Consider the following 16,331-nt stretch of genomic DNA (forward strand, 5'->3'; position numbering starts at 1 on the left):
TGGGGGGGCACCAAAAATGAAAAAAAATTCACAATCTGTACATAGCAGCTTTAAATTGTTGTGATGATCCTTAATGGACTGATACAGATACACTTTTATATGTTTCTTGTATCGAAGAGCACCTAATAAATATTCTCACTGGTAACACTCTCTCTCTCTCTTATCCTCCGTGACCTTGCTCAGGGGTCAGTCCAGGTCAAGAGTTCACTGCTGTCATCCAGGCTGTTTCCCCATTGGTCTCCCAGTCTCAGCCAATCATGAAGCTGCTTCAGGTGGTCTCCAAGTCAAAATACTGCTCCCAGGTAAAGAATTAAACATAACGGAGCCACAAATAAAAGGAAAAGGAAGCATCATTTTGCCAACCCTACTGGTTGATCAATGTTAGCATCTATTTCTGTATGTGTTATGTAAAATTGTTTTCCCCCCGCCGCTCCAGATCATCATTCTCTGGAACAGCGAGAAGCCGCCACCCAGTCGGAGCAAATGGCCTCCCATGCCCGTCCCCCTCACCGTGACAGACGGCAGGAGGAAGGTGAGAGCCAAAGCCACTCATAACTCACTCTGAAGCGCGCTCCTCCTGACGTCTGAGTGACAGCACGACAGACTGTCAGTCGCTCGCTCTGTTTATGTATCTCTTTCTTTCATCTCTGTTACTCCGTTCCTCCGGTGCTTCTCCTTGATGTCTATTTTTCTCTGTCTTTCTTGCCATCCATGTATATCTGACATGTCCACCGATCCGTGCGGCGTTTGGTTTCATAAATGTCACTCATCCTCAACCTTTCTTCTCCGTCTCCCTTTTTCTTTTTTTTTTCCTCTCAAGGCAAAATATATAGTGATTCACTCATCTCAGTCACTCAACATGATTTACTGTAACACGATCATCTCTCTCTCGCTCACTCTCATAATCTCTCTGAGCACAGGCCAGACAACATATTGCCTATAGTACCAGAACTACCATTCACTACTGTGTTTCTCCTCTCAGACCACCAGTCGGTTCCTACCTCACGTTGCCATAGAGACAGAAGCAGTGCTGAGTCTGGACGAGGATACGGTCCTGCTGACCAGTGAGGTGCGTTTGTGTGTTTGTGTACATGTGTTAGTGAAAAGCACAGCAGAACTGCACACATATAAAAATCAATATTCCTGGAGAAAGTTGGAAATGCTCCATGTCTGATTCTTGTAGGTGAACTTTGCCTTCTTGGTGTGGCGGAGCTTCCCTGAGCGGATCGTGGGCTACCCTCCCAGGAGCCACTTCTGGGATCCCCTGAAGCGCGCCTGGGGCTACACCTCTAAATGGACCAACGACTACTCCATCGTCCTGACTGGAGCTGCCTTCTACCACAGGTACACCAGCACACTGCAGCAAACTAAATTAAAAAAATGCAATTTAGGGCTTGTTTTTCTAAAATATTTTGCCAATCAATATGTTTTCATTATTATCTTAAATCAAGTATAAACAAGACTAAATGTCTACAGCTATGCTAGCTTCTCTGTGAGGCTGCATTCAGTGGTGCTTTGAGCTAAATGAAAGGTCAGCATAGTAACATGCTCACAATAACAATGCTAACATGCTGATGCTTTCCAGGTATAATGTTTACCATGTTCACTGTCTTAAAGCTGCAGCAATTTCAACATGCTCAAAGGAAAAACAACCAATCAGAGCCGAGCAGGCTCTACAGCAGCTGTCAATCACTGCTTACGAAACTCGCAAACGCCGGTCAAACCGTCAAACTAGGCAGCGCTGATCAAATATGAATCAAGATTCTGTTACTGTAATGCCCATTTCTCACCTCAAATGTTTTCAAAAACATCTTGTAGTGTACTGTTTAGCTGTAAAATGAGAAAGTTTGCTCCGCCTCTGCCTCTGCCTCTGGTGGGCGGTGCTTGGTATTGGCTCAACTGTTTCAACATGGCAGCCAAGTCACAAACAAAACAAAATCATTTTGACATGATGACGGTGTTAAAGTAAAAGTCAGGAGATCACCAAAGGGTGTCCATGGGGAATGTGAATGTCTGCACCATATTTCACCGCAGTCTATCTATTAGTTGATGAGATATTTCACTCAAAACCTCAAATGCCATCCTCATGGCAGCGCTAGAGGAAAAGTCAAAGGGATCACCAAAGTCATTAGGATTCATCCTCTGGGGACTATAAATGTCTGTACAATATTTCATAGCAATCCATCCAACATGCCCTTTTCACAGCAGCCAAGGTAAACAAAGATGTAATTAATACCATTAATTATGTGCCCTGTTCAATTTAGGTGGGCCAGGACCCTGCTATTGTGCATGCTGCCTCACTGGAATAAAATAAATCTAAATAGAACAGGACCATAATTAAATTTTATCAATTACACCTCTGTTTACCCTGCCATGTCAAAACGGCTGCTGTGAAAAGGGCCTATAGTAGTTGAGCTACTTCAGTCTGGACCAAAGTGGTGGACTGACCATCCCTATAGCCATATCGCTAGCTTTGGCTAAAAACAGGAAACGCTATTTAGAGCTACATATTCTTTGTTTTTGAATGTCTTTCCTTTTCCATTATTAACTCATAACAAGTATACATGCTGTGCACACACACCTACATTTAGACACACACAGACTCAACATTGATTATGCAACTAAGATCAAAAGAGATTTCCTTTCAGCAACTTTATGAATTGCAGCAGCAGCAGCGAGCATAATGACACGGATCGCAACATGAAAAGCAAAAAGGGGCAATCAAACAGAAAGAAATAGTATCAAGGATAATTATGTGTACGGTTGAGCGGGAGAAAAGGAGAAGGAGAGGGTGAATTACTCAGGGATCACTTCAAGCAGTTTGATTAATTCGAGGAGCCTGAAGTCGATATACAGTATTATATATGCAATGGCAGAGGGACGTGAGCTCTTATACAATATGAATGTAATTACTCCGCAGCAGGGCACTTTAAAGCAGTTTAAAACCTTTTGCCACATTTTGAGACAAAGTGGTCATTTTTACATCACAAGTTTGAGACTTACTTCTCTGGTTTCTGGCTTTGAGAGAGAGAGGAGCTCATGTTCACAAACATGGAAACAGCATAATTGGAATTATTAATTGTTCCCCGTTAAATATGACAAAATTCAATAGGAAAAAGCAGCAACTTCCCAGAATCACTTGTAACAAGTTACATAACATAATATGTGGTTCATTTTAGTTCCTTAGCCCAATTAAAACATATTTAAAATCAGACAGTGACAGGTGCTAAGTCTGACAAACGTTATGCAAATTTACCAGCTGAATAGAAAGCCCTCCACTAAAAAACTCCCGTCTTGAAAACTGAAGGAATGGAGAACATATGCATTGTACCACAGGGGTTGAGTCCGTTGTGCACTATAAATAACAAATCCCACAGGCGGTGAAATGGTTAACTTGTCCCAGATACATATATCATCAACATACATCGTACCGTCTACCCCTTTCTGTCTGGAGATGTCTTTACCATAAAGGTGCTGGTTGCCTGGCCTCCACCTGTGACAAATGAGATTGTCTCTTCATTCTGTATGATACCTATTTAGGTGTTTAGCTGGTGTGCTTGTCTAAAGGGATTTACTGTAGTGTGGGTGCAAGTATAAGAGGCTAAAATTGAGATTAGAGACTAATAATAGTGAGACAGAAACGTCAGGTTTTGCACACTGGCGACAGATGTGACAAAATATTCCTGCAAGATGAATAATAGAGCAATGTGAGAAAAGAACAGTGTGTAACATTTCGGGGGATCTATTAGCAGAAATGGAATATAATATTCATAACTATGTTTTCATTAGTGTATAATCACCTGAAACTAAGAATCTTTAGTTAGCTTAGAATGAGCTCTTCATATCTACATCGAGAGTGGTCCTCTTCACGGAGTCCGTCATGTTTCCTATCCATTTTTTTTTATATTTTAATAACATTATACACCTGTATAACACTTTCCCCTGCCCCACAGGTACTACCACTACCTGTTCTCCCACTACCTGCCCCAGTCTCTGCGGACTCTGGTGGATCGCACCTCCAACTGCGAGGACATCCTGATGAACTTCCTGGTCTCTGCTGTGACCCACCTGCCGCCAATCAAAGTGGCTCAAAGGAAGCAGTACAAAGAGCTGCCCAGTCCACAGGTACATGCAGCCTTTTTGTCTTTCTCACGTGTTTAATAGTCTGTGGATGCTGTTGGTTCAAATGTCAGGTCGGCGCCGGATGATAAATGTCTTGTTCTGCCTCTCAGGGTACAAAGAGCGTCCCCTGGGCCAACCCGGAGCACTTCAACCAGCGGCAGGAGTGTGTCAACGCCTTCGCCAACTGGTTTGGCTACATGCCTCTGGTCCACTCTCAGTTTCGCCTGGACCCCGTGCTCTTCAAAGATCAAGTGTCCGTCCTCCGCAAGAAGTACAAAGACCTGGAGAGAGCATGAAAAACGACGGGACAGAAAGGCTGGGAAGCATCTGGTCTAGTGGCCTTTTGGACAGACAAATGGACCAATCAGTGGTGGGACGGTCAAGATGGGATACTCAAGACTGTCTGGGATGTTGTCCATTTGTACAATCATCAGACAGACCCTGGTGGACTGTTCTGGACTATATACATATAAATATAAAGAGAAAAAAGGCCGATAAAAGTTTGAAAGGAGCTTCAAAATGATACTCCCGTCTCCAAGACGAGAAATTTAGGGGCCTTGAAAGAGTCCCTGTGATTGGGCCTCTCACTGAGAAAGGACAATCTCTATTGGACAGCAGAAAAGGGGGACGTTTGAACACTTCAGATGTCAGCCCTATTGACGTTACAATGAGAAGGAAATGGCTATCTCACGCCAGAAGGGACTGGTATCGGTGCCATGCACTCCAGCTGTCGATGTGTGTCTCAGCGTTACTTGTGCAGGGACTGTTGCCATGGAAACAGCTCATTTCACATCAAAATGCTAACTGTAAAATCAATAAAATGATTTATAAATGCAAACTCTGTGGCATGATGATGCAAGTTTGAGTTTTTCCCCATTCTCTTACTTGGCACATTTTATATTCAAACAAGTCTAGGACATAATATTATGATACATTTGAATTATGCTTATTTTCAGGTTCATACTTGTATTTTGGGTTTCTACTAGAACATGTTTACATGCTGTAATGTTAAAAAATGCTTTATTTTTCTCATGCCAGCTGTGCTGCAGCTTCAACCTCTGTCTGAAACGCTGTTTGAGCTCCTCCTATCACCCATTTTCTTGGAAAAAGTAGAAATCATAAGTTGATTAAGTGACGAACAGGCAAAAATAGACTTCTTACTGGTCCTGTATACATAATTGAATGTAGGGCCATCCACGTTTTCGCGTCGACCACCGTAGTTCTCCTACATGCTTGGCACACGGGAGGAGTTTCAGTTGGTTGCAACCTGCAACCTCATCGCTAGACACTGCACCTTTAACTAGCACTGCAACTAAACAGCTAATTTAACTTCCATTATTGATTAATCTCACAATTATTTTCTCATTCATTCAATTAATCTATTGTTGGATGAAATGTCAGAAAAAAGTGAAAAATACCCGTCACCAAAGTGACAGCAAACCACGTTTCAGTCACATTTGAGAAGCAGGAACAAGTGGATAAACAATTTGCTCAAAAAATGACAATTCTGATATCAACATTTTTGCAAATTAATTGTCTCTCAATTGACTAATTGTTTAAATTTTACTCTCAACTAAGCGTACTACCACTTAATATTTCCATAGCTCTTTAAAAAATGAGCCATGAGCCCAGTTCATATTGTGTAAACACATTCAGGCTCACATAAACTGAGACAAGCACATTTTCCTATCCGATGGGCATGCTGATAACTTGTGCTGCGTAGCGTGCCTTACACCGATGAAATCCTGGGACTTTATTTCCCTAGCAATCAATTCGATGGAGAAACCATTTGGCCAGATTGAATTGGCTCTAAAATTATTCTAAAATACAATTAACAGCAATCAAAAAGCGCTGCCTCAATCACAGGCCCCCTGTGGATTTGTGACTCTGGAATTCTCACGGTCTTTGATTCCTCAGTGTGTGGGAGCGCTAAACTGATGAGCTTGTTGGCGTGCGTAAAGACAGATGAATACAAAAGCGCGCGGTCAGAATGTGCATCATTATGTGTTGGTGGATATGCCTTGATGTACTTATATAGACAATCTCAATCATGCATTCCCACGTCAAACCCTCTGGGTTGGAATTGAAACAATGACTGCAACGTCTCAGCCGGCCGGTCTTGTATGAAGAAGCAGGACATTAAAAGTACACGTTCAAACATTTTGTTAAAAAAAGAGTTTATTCCATACAAAACAGAAACGACCCAGTCGGTCCACCTTTTGTCCCACAGTTTACAAAAATAAATTCACAGGCGAGCACGTCTCAACACCCTCAGGGTAAACAGGTGCGCTGTCTAGCACTCAGGAAGCTAATCTCATTACGCACACACACACAAACACACACAGACACACACACACACACATACACACTTCTGTACAAAGCACCTGAGATACATAGCTGCCAAGGGGCTAATTTGAATTCTGAACTCGTAGTGTTTTTTACAACTGACAGAGCATAATAAGGGCAATTGTGCCTATTGTAAACACAGACGTCAGATCAGCTTCTGTGCTTTCTGGAAGAATCACCTACAGTGAATCAAAGTCTGTCTGGTGTCGAGTCAGCACCCCGGGGGGTTGGGGGGGGGGGCGGAAACGCCATGAACACGGCGTTTTAAGAAAACTTTTTTTTTTGTTTTTACCTGAGGCAATACAGGTTTCAACTTATTATTTAAACAGTATGCAAAGAGGAGACCATAACACATTTGAATAAACACAGTGACAAATTAAGAGAACGATTCTTGGAGTGTATCCGGTTTTTAGCTTTCATTAAGTATCAAAATAATAGTTTCCTCCTCAACCACTTCAATATAATACAGAATGAACGGTAGAAGCTCTTCGGTGATGAAGTGCCAACAGAAATGAGGTGTACCCAAGTGAAAGGTCCCTTATTCCAAATCCAACAGATAGTCCCTTATATCCCCTGATCTTTGCCAGTGCATGCAGTCCGTATGTCTGTGAAGGAATGCATCTCTTAAAAAGAGACTGGTGGAACCATCATTTCCTGAGCGTCAGCATGGCGTTGACGTCCCACAGCAGGTTCCTCATCTGATCCATCAGAACCTTCATCTCGTGGTTCTTCTGACGTACCTTCTGCAGGTGAACCAGAGACACAACATCCATCACATCAGTAACACTTTACTTAAAGCACATGAACCATAGCAATCAGGACATAAACTAGTTTACTCACTACAAAGACCATTTCACATTTCCAAATGTGTCCCAGTTTATTTCCTGTTGCAGTGTATGTGAATGGCATAAGCTGACAGGAAGTAAACATGGACCCAAGCTGGGAAATTCCATCGAAACCGTCTATAAACATTATCAATAATTTAGGCTTATTTATCATCATACCTGCTGGAGAGTAAAAAAAAAGATACTTTCGACTGGTTTGCTACCAGCTATGTTGTTAATAAAACAAACAAGCTCGCCAGCCTCAGGCAAACTTTTCCACTATTTTGACACTGGCTGCCTGGTGGCAATTTTCCAAAACCCACCTGAAATCTTCCATCCCACTGGAATACTGGCTCTAATGTTTACAGAAACATCACCCTGATTTTAAATTCACTGATTCACTGCACACACCAGACATGGTGTACCCTCAGCCTGTGTCAGCACTGCCATCTAGAGGCATCTGAAGGGGACTTTAAAAGCTAAATATTTTTATCTTACTAAGTGTTCTTTCAAATTGAGGGTATTTAAGAGGTTACAGCAGTGTCGGACATTAAAGGGGAACATCTATTATTATTTCGATGGCTGAGGAAAGTTCAATCAATATTTGAGAACATGAGCTCGTCTCTCTCAAAGCCAGAAACCAGAGAAGTAAGTCTCAAACTTGTGATGTCATAGAGTATAAAGTCTGGAGTTGCTCCACAGACGATGAATGGGAGACTGATTTTATGGTTTTCTATTTTATACCAAAATGAACTTTATTCTATTGTACTGTTCTCAGTTGTGGAACAGAAAATGTCCCATATACTCAGAACATTCCTCTGGGTGCTTTCAGTGTCATCCAGAACATCTCTCCCTATTCATCGTCTATAGAGCAGCTCCACACTTTATTCTTGATGACATCACAAGTTTGAGTTTAAGCGCTCTAGTTTTTGGATTTGGGAGAGAGTTGTTCATGTTTACTACTATGTTTTGGACTGTCTTAGACCATAGGAACATGTATGAACTTTGAAAATGGGTGTAGTTCTCCTTTAAAAGATCTTTATATTTTGCTAGAACAATTATCACTTCAATATCTGTCAATATGAGGCACATCTGTAATGACTTTACAGCATGTATTTTATTTATTAGTGCATGGGTAACTACTAATTGTATTGCAATTTGGACAGCAGAATAAGGAGCTGTAGCTGTCGCTCTACTTCACTTACTAATGCAATGCAGAAAATTTGTGTGAAGTAACTGCTAATTATTACTTGTGACAAAGAGAAAATAGGAACACACCTCCAGAACCTCTTTTCTCTCCTGGTTGACAGCAGAGCTGCAGGGCTCCACTTTGACAGCAACCAGCTCCTCTCCGACATATGGCAGAAGCTGAGGACACACGATACATACAAAACAAGTTTTTGCGTTGGATTTTGATACAGTTAAAGTCATTTTCAGTATTCTATGTGTTTCAACAGTAACAGTTTTATCATTTATTTCCTAAAAAGCTGAATATTTAAAAAAGACAAACATGAAACTAATATCTAAGCAGTAATCCAGGGCTCCTTCCTGACCTCTGATGGACCCTCCTGCAGGTCAGAGGTCATCTCCACACAGCGTTCGTAGAGGAGCCGGAGCTTTCTGAAGAGCAGGGCGAGCTGCCGTAGGTGTTCCTGGAGCTTCCCAAAGCGGTCCTGGTACATGGCCTGGCTCTGGGTCACGCCGTTGGGAAGCTACGTCAAAGACACACACACACACACACACACACACACACACACACACACACACACACACACACAGTCTCTCATCAGTTAAACTGTCTTTTCTTCATTTTTACTTTCAATTTCCTATTTAGTAAAAGGCTGAAACTGTAAGACACTGTCAAGAATGGATAGTGATGTGTCAAGCCTGGGTAAAAAAATGCACGACAACACAATTTCTGAGTCTGTGGTCCTGATGCGGATCGTTTGCTCGGAGAGTTTCCAGTGCAGGGAAAAAAAGAACGTGCTCAGTTTAATGGACGAGCTGGAAGAGGAGAGTGATACACTGAGACGCACAGTGAGAGACAATTAGAGACACAGATCAGGTGGAGATGGGAGGATGAGTAAGACAGATGCTGACAAGCATGCCAAGTAGATACGCCAGAGAGGAGGATGGGACAAATGCAGACTGACAGACAACAGACGAACCCTGTAAGCTAGAAACACAGCAGCCATTCAGTTAACATCCACACACACACACACACACCTGGCAGGAGACCGTAAAGACCAGATGGTAGTACTTACTTACTTTAATTTAATTTAATTTATATTGTATACTATACAGTGAAGTTTTCTCACAGTAGCTATTGCAAGATTTCTCAGTAAACAAAATAATACATTTTGTCAAGTTAAACTAAAATTGCGATCACTGGATCCACGAGTGTTCTCCACCTCTATCTGCATAGAGACGGAATATTATTGTCTCTATGTAGATAGAGGTGGAAAAAAATAGTGCTGACAATCAATTATTTGATAACTCAATCACAGAAAAATAATCTATTCTATTCTATCTATCCATCTATTAAATGCCAAACGTAGGTTCCAATATTTCCAGTGTGAACATTTGTTGCCATTATAGTAGAGCTGTAACGATTAATCGATTAGTTGTCAACTATTAAATTAATCACCAACTATTTTGTTAATCGATTTATCAATTTGTGCATTTTTTTAAAGACAAAAAGTCAAAATTTTCTGATTCCAGCTTCTTAAATGTGAAAATTTTCTGGTTTCTTTCTTCAGCTGTCTTCATTTTCCACACATTTCCAGACTAAATAATCAATTCATTATTAAAAAAAAAAAGAGTAATGTTTTTACTTTTAAGTTATCATGAATGAGACGTCCTAGAGGTGCTCAATCAGTGATTTGAACTACATTTCCATGAAAACTGTGCAAACTTTATCTGTTGATGAGGACCGTATGATATGGTCGAAAGCTCCAGAACAAGTTGAGATTGTTTCATCAAAAAAATAACCTCTAGATAAATTAGGATTAGTCTCAGCCTGAGACAAAATATTACAAAACCTTTCAATATAATGCAGTCCAATGCAACAGCAAAACAGCTTATCATACCAACATGTATCTGGCACTTGAAAACTAAACATGCTTTACAAAAGAAAAATATGTTTTCTCAAATGTAAGCCACGTGGTGGTGCATCACTATAATAGTGGATCCTTCAAAATAAGAGGTGGTCTGTGATGATGTTTGCAAAACCAGCATTGATTCACACCATAACAGCATTTCACACAGAGATGGTGGGGAGACATTATCTTTAGCTATGTGCAGTACCTGCGTAGCTCGTGTGATCTGGAAGATCTCCATGGTGCGAGTGACAATGTCCTGGACGGTCTCCTGTCCGATCCGACAGAGGAACACAGGGGAGATCTCTCTCAGGGCTCCCTGTGGGGGCATGGACTGCTGCTGCTGACCGGCGGCTGAGGCTGCACCGGGGGGCAGGTGAGGCTGCTGCTGCTGAGGGGGCATCCCTGCCATCATCCCCGGCTTCTGAGGTAACGAAGCTGCCATCACTGCACCAAAACTGTGGGAAAGGGGATGAAAGTGAAAGGTAAGTACATAAAGTCATGTTGTGACCCCTGGGGCTACTCCTTTGTCCCCCCAGCCATCAACCTGTACAACACCTCTTTAAGGGGGGGACAAAAGAGGACTGTCTGCAGGACAGATAATAATGCACTATACTTATTTTTAACAGTCTCTTCTGCACTATATTCACTTTTTTTAATAGTCCTGTATCACAGCTGTTACTCTGCACTATATTCAGTTTTAACAGTTTTCTTCATCTCCTTTTATTTTTTTGTATTTTGTACTTTGCACTACTAACTTTTTTACTGCCTTTTTACTAACATGTTTTTGCACTATGGAACTGTGATGCTGGAAACTTGAATTTCCCTCTGGATCAATACAGTTACTATCCATCTATCTATCCATCTATCTATCTATCTATCTATCTGTCTATATATCTATCAATCTATCTATCTATCTATCTATCTATCTAAACTATCTATATATCTATCTAACTATCTATCTATCTGTCTATCTATCTATCTATCTATCTAAACTATCTATCTAACTATCTATCTATCTATCTATCTGTCTATGTATCTATCTATCTATCTATCTATCTATCTAAACTATCTATCTAACTATCTATCTATCTATCTATCTATCTATCTAACTATCTAACTATCTATCTATCTGTCTATGTATCTATCTATATATCTATCTAACTATCTATCTATGTATCTATCTATATATCTATCTATCTATCTGTCTATATATCTATCTATATATCTATCTGTCTATGTATCTATCTATATATCTATCTAACTATCTATCTATGTATCTATCTATATATCTATCTATCTATCTGTCTATATATCTATCTATCTATCTATCTATCTATCTATCTATCTATCTGTCTATATATCTATCTATCTATCTATCTAACTATCTGTCTATGTATCTATCTATCTATCTATCTATCTATCTATCTATCTATCTATCTGTCTGTCTGTCTGTCTGTCTGTCTGTCTGTATATCTATCTAAACTATCTATCTATCTATCTGTCTATATATCTATCTATATATCTATCTGTCTATGTATCTATCTATATATCTATCTAACTATCTATCTATGTATCTATCTATATATCTATCTATCTATCTGTCTATATATCTATCTATCTATCTATCTATCTATCTATCTGTCTATATATCTATCTATCTATCTATCTATCTATCTATCTGTCTATATATCTATCTATCTATCTATCTAACTATCTGTCTATGTATCTATCTATATATCTATCTATCTATCTATCTATCTAACTATCTGTCTATGTATCTATCTATATATCTATCTATCTATCTATCTATCTATCTATCTATCTATCTGTCTGTCTGTCTGTCTATATATCTATCTAAACTATCTATCTATCTATCTGTCTATCTATCTATCTATCTAACTATCTATCTAACTGTCTATCTATCTATCTATCTAACTATCTGTCTATATATTTATCTATCTATCTAAACTATCTATCTATCTGTCTAACCATCTATCCATCTACTCACTAATGCTAACACTAGCTCATTCATTAGCATAACAAAGAGTATAAAGTGCATAAAGTCCTGACTCTGTTACTCTACTTTATCTATCTGCTATAAATAAACTCTTATTGATAACAAACAAGTTTATTCTTTTTTAACTAAACATGCTAAAGAAACATTTTTTACTGACTGACAAAAGCTAATCTTAGCAGCTAACCATGCTAGCCCGAACATGCTAACGTCAATGTAAAAACTCATAGAGAAGCTAAGCTAGTTAGCTGCTAACATGCTAACTAGCAAGCTAACTAGCTTGGATAGCGAGAACATGAAAACCGCTCACCCAAATTAACTTCCCTCGTGTAAGGAAGATGTCCAAATATCTCTATCTTGCTGTAATAATATTCCGTTTGCTTCTTTATTCTTTTAAATGAGACATAATGAGACCTTTATACTGATTTCTTTCAGAGAGAGCGCTGCACTGTTATTGTTTTCATTGCGTCACTTCCTGTCACAGAACGGAAGTACACATGTCCCACCACTAGATGGAGCCAGCATGTGTTGAGTAACTGTAAACATCAATCTTACTGCAACACAACAATCTGGTATGATAAAGGTTATTCATTTATATTTCTGTATGACAGAGATAAATGGTAATAATTATAGTTAGAATAATTATAAATAATAATAATTATAGTTAGATAAATGTAATTAGAGTATATTAATGGCTCAATAAGGAAGCTGGTGAATTATTAATGAATGACTTATAAGATAAGATAAGATAAGATTAACCTTTATTAATCCCCTGGAGGGAAATTCTGATGTCAAAGCAGCAACATCAGCAAACAGAGTGAATCACAGGAGAGGTAAAGGTTAACAAAAATTATAAAAACAATAATAGAGATATACAAGATACAGAGTGAATGGGTGAACATAGTGTGTGCAATCCGTCAATAAATAAATGTAGAATGTGCAATAAATAAATGTAATATGTACATATGTGCAGTCAGCAATAAAGTGGTAAATAGGATGTATAGTGTAAGGTGAGTGTAAAGTGCGCCAGTGGTTAGAGTCCAAGATGGTTGCAGATAGTGCATGTTTAAAGTTCTTAAAGTCCTAATAGTTCTCATATGGGGGTCAGTTTTGGTTGTGGAGCCTGATGGCTACCAGCATGAAGGACTGACCCAGGCGCTTTGTGTTGTATGGAGAGAAGGGGTGGAATTAATTAAGTTTGTACTTCTTCTCACTCCTTTTCAAATATTTAAATCAAGGCATCAAGTGTTTGACTATTTCTTTTTCTTATGCTTTTAATTGTATGTAAATACTACTTGTTTCTGGCTGTCCACTTGTTGGTATGATCATTCTCTTTTTCTTTATTTGTTCTTCTTTTTTTGTATTCTACATGTTCTAAATACATTTTGAAATGAAATGAATAATACAAATTTGAAAATATTTGCAATGAAGTTCACACATGACAGCCAGTTTGTAAATGCAGGCTCAATAGTTTGTATATACGTGTAACTACATCCAAATACGTTTTTGATGAAACTTGCAAATACTACTAAATACATGTATTTGTGGAATTTTATTACATTCATTTAAAACAAGAAATATTTGTGTGTGCATCAGAAATATATGTGGATTTCTTTTACATTAATATACAACGATAACTTTTTTTTTGTGCATTGGAAATATTTTTGTGGAGAGTCGTTTATATATATATATATATATATATATATATATATATATATAAATATATAACACAAAATACATTTGTGAATCCATCTCTGTGCATTCATTACTATTAAGACTGATCTAACTCCATAAACTTGAAAGTATTCAGATCCTTTACATAAGCAAAAGTAGTACTACCACAGTGTAAAAAAATACTCAAGTAAAAGTCCTGCATTCAAAATGTTACTGAAATGAATAAACCTATATCAGCAAATGTACTTTAAAGCAGTGGTTTTCAAAGTGAGGTCCGGGGACCCCTAGGGGTCCTTGATGGGGTTCCAGGGGTCCCCAGCAAAAAGGGGAATCATTTATTTTCACTATAATTTCATCCATAAATAACACAGTGACAGAATGTATTACTATTTTGGTCATGGATTTCATACACTTTCTGTAATAAAACATCTAAAAGGAAAAATCATATCAGATGGGGAACCCTGGGCCAAAATATCATCAAATCCGTGGTCTAATTTGTGTCAGTTTAGGGGTCCATAGCGTGAAAACGTTTGGGAACCACAGCTTTAGTGCTGAGATTTTATTGTTACATATTTTATTATTGGATCAATATTACAAATGCATTAATGTGTTAGCAACATTTTAATGTTGTGGCTAGTTGAGGTGGAGCTAATTTTAACCTACTTTGTATACAGCACTGTCGGCTACTTCAATCTTAACAATTCCTCATACATTCATTGCTTTATCATCACAGAAGAAGAATTGAATATATATGCAGAAACACATAGATTTTCTTTTTTTTGGACTCAAATAATGTATTTCCAAACTAACCGTCATTGCCTTTTAGTTTAATCAAATACACTTTATTCTGTTTCTCATAATGAAATGTAGAAATTAGATAAATGAGCCTGCACTAACAGGCAATAATATTAATAATAATAGACTAATAATAGGCTTTTCATGGTTAAATGAACGTCGTGTGAGCCAGCCCAACGAGATTTGCTTATGGTAAATCATTTATCATTCACGTGTTGACCTGCTTCCTTTATGTATGAAATCTCTTAATCCGTGTTTTACATAAGCTCAAAGATTGAGCTCGGGCCAGGAGTTTCAAGGAAGTACATTTTGTTTTTCTCGCGGTGAGGTTTATAGTTTAAAAGAACCTTTGTTGACTTTGACAAATGCAAATTAACTCACCACACTATTAAAGTTTAAAGTTTAGTCTTGAAATATGTTATTCCCCATGTGTCCAAGAAAGAAAAACCTGTCTGTATTTGCATATATTTTCAATTTCCTCCAAGGTCAGAATGGATCAAATTAAGTAGTGTGCAAAGAAACTGATTGTGAAGCTGAAAGCAAAGCTAGTGTACACTGTTTGGACTCTGAACTGTTGGGAAGTTTTTATTCTCCCTCCCTCGTTTTGCTTGTGTACTTGATGACTGATTTTCATAATGATTGTGTGTGTGTGTGTGTGTGTGTGTGTGTGTGTGTGTTCACTGCAGAGCTTCAACTTGACCCTTAATAGCATCTTGGAGGAGATTTGGTTAGCAGGCAGGCATTAAAGACAGAGGTCACAGGAACACACTGATGCCAATGAACAGAATCAATCAGAAGTAACACATTCATGAAGAGTTTGGCGTGGCTCCTTCTTCAGTTTATGTCTTTTCAAAATGTTTTCATAACGTCTTTCATACGTCACCTGTTGCTCTTTATTGCAGTAATGCACTCTAAAGTTGTGCAATTTTGAGTTTATATGAACACGACTGTCGGTCTGAGCATCAAATGAAATGTTTACAAGACCCCTCCTCCTCCGTCTAATTGCATTCTCTCATCTTTATGGCTGAAACTCACGAACATACCAAGGAAATTAAACATTACTTTATGGGTCAATAATATATTAGATTTCAGAGCAAGATAAGGAGCTTCAAGAATTTATTCTGTGTTAATCATATATATGTAGAAATAAAAACCCAATAGAGTCACAAAATAAATACGTAGCACTAATGTCAAGGGGCTGTGGGTTATCTGAAAGAGGTATTCAAATGTCCGATACTGGGAAATATGTAGCACGCTGATAACACACCTGATAAAGCACCACAAAGGCTCCGCTGTGTTCACGTAGCTACCAGAACAACCTGTTACACCGACAGGTTTCGTTTACTTCTTTGCCCTTGGGGTTGGGTGCTGATGATGGTTTTAAAGGGCAATGCCACCTAAATTTAGAATTCCTATGTGTTAGGAATTCTAGTTTGATTGGTAATTGTGGATATG

General features: G+C 38.7%; 2 protein-coding genes across 4 annotated transcripts in view; one reads left to right on the forward strand and one right to left on the reverse strand.

Moving 5' to 3' along the window:
- Positions 1-4,960, forward strand: part of ext1c (exostoses (multiple) 1c) — a 94,960-nt gene extending 90,000 nt beyond the window's left edge. For all 3 annotated transcript variants that reach the window (XM_037794843.1, XM_037794844.1, XM_037794845.1), the window contains 6 exons: positions 184-302; positions 437-532; positions 983-1,069; positions 1,184-1,344; positions 3,954-4,125; positions 4,233-4,960. In XM_037794843.1, the coding sequence (XP_037650771.1) occupies positions 184-302; positions 437-532; positions 983-1,069; positions 1,184-1,344; positions 3,954-4,125; positions 4,233-4,418 (821 nt within the window). In that variant the 3' untranslated portion in view covers positions 4,419-4,960. The remainder of the gene's footprint in view (positions 1-183; positions 303-436; positions 533-982; positions 1,070-1,183; positions 1,345-3,953; positions 4,126-4,232) is intronic.
- Positions 4,961-6,282: 1,322 nt separating this feature from the next.
- zgc:114119 (uncharacterized protein LOC619273 homolog) lies at positions 6,283-12,915 on the reverse strand. The gene is made up of 5 exons (XM_037795957.1): positions 12,718-12,915; positions 10,599-10,848; positions 8,846-9,004; positions 8,571-8,660; positions 6,283-7,211 (listed from the first exon to the last, which is right to left on the reverse strand). Exons 2-5 carry the CDS (start codon positions 10,833-10,835, stop codon positions 7,116-7,118), a joined length of 582 nt encoding a protein of 193 aa, XP_037651885.1. The 5' UTR covers positions 10,836-10,848; positions 12,718-12,915; the 3' UTR covers positions 6,283-7,115.
- Between the last annotated feature and the right edge of the window lie 3,416 nt (positions 12,916-16,331).

The sequence above is a fragment of the Sebastes umbrosus genome, chromosome 15, assembly GCF_015220745.1.
Source record: "Sebastes umbrosus isolate fSebUmb1 chromosome 15, fSebUmb1.pri, whole genome shotgun sequence".
Lineage (NCBI taxonomy): Eukaryota > Metazoa > Chordata > Actinopteri > Perciformes > Sebastidae > Sebastes > Sebastes umbrosus.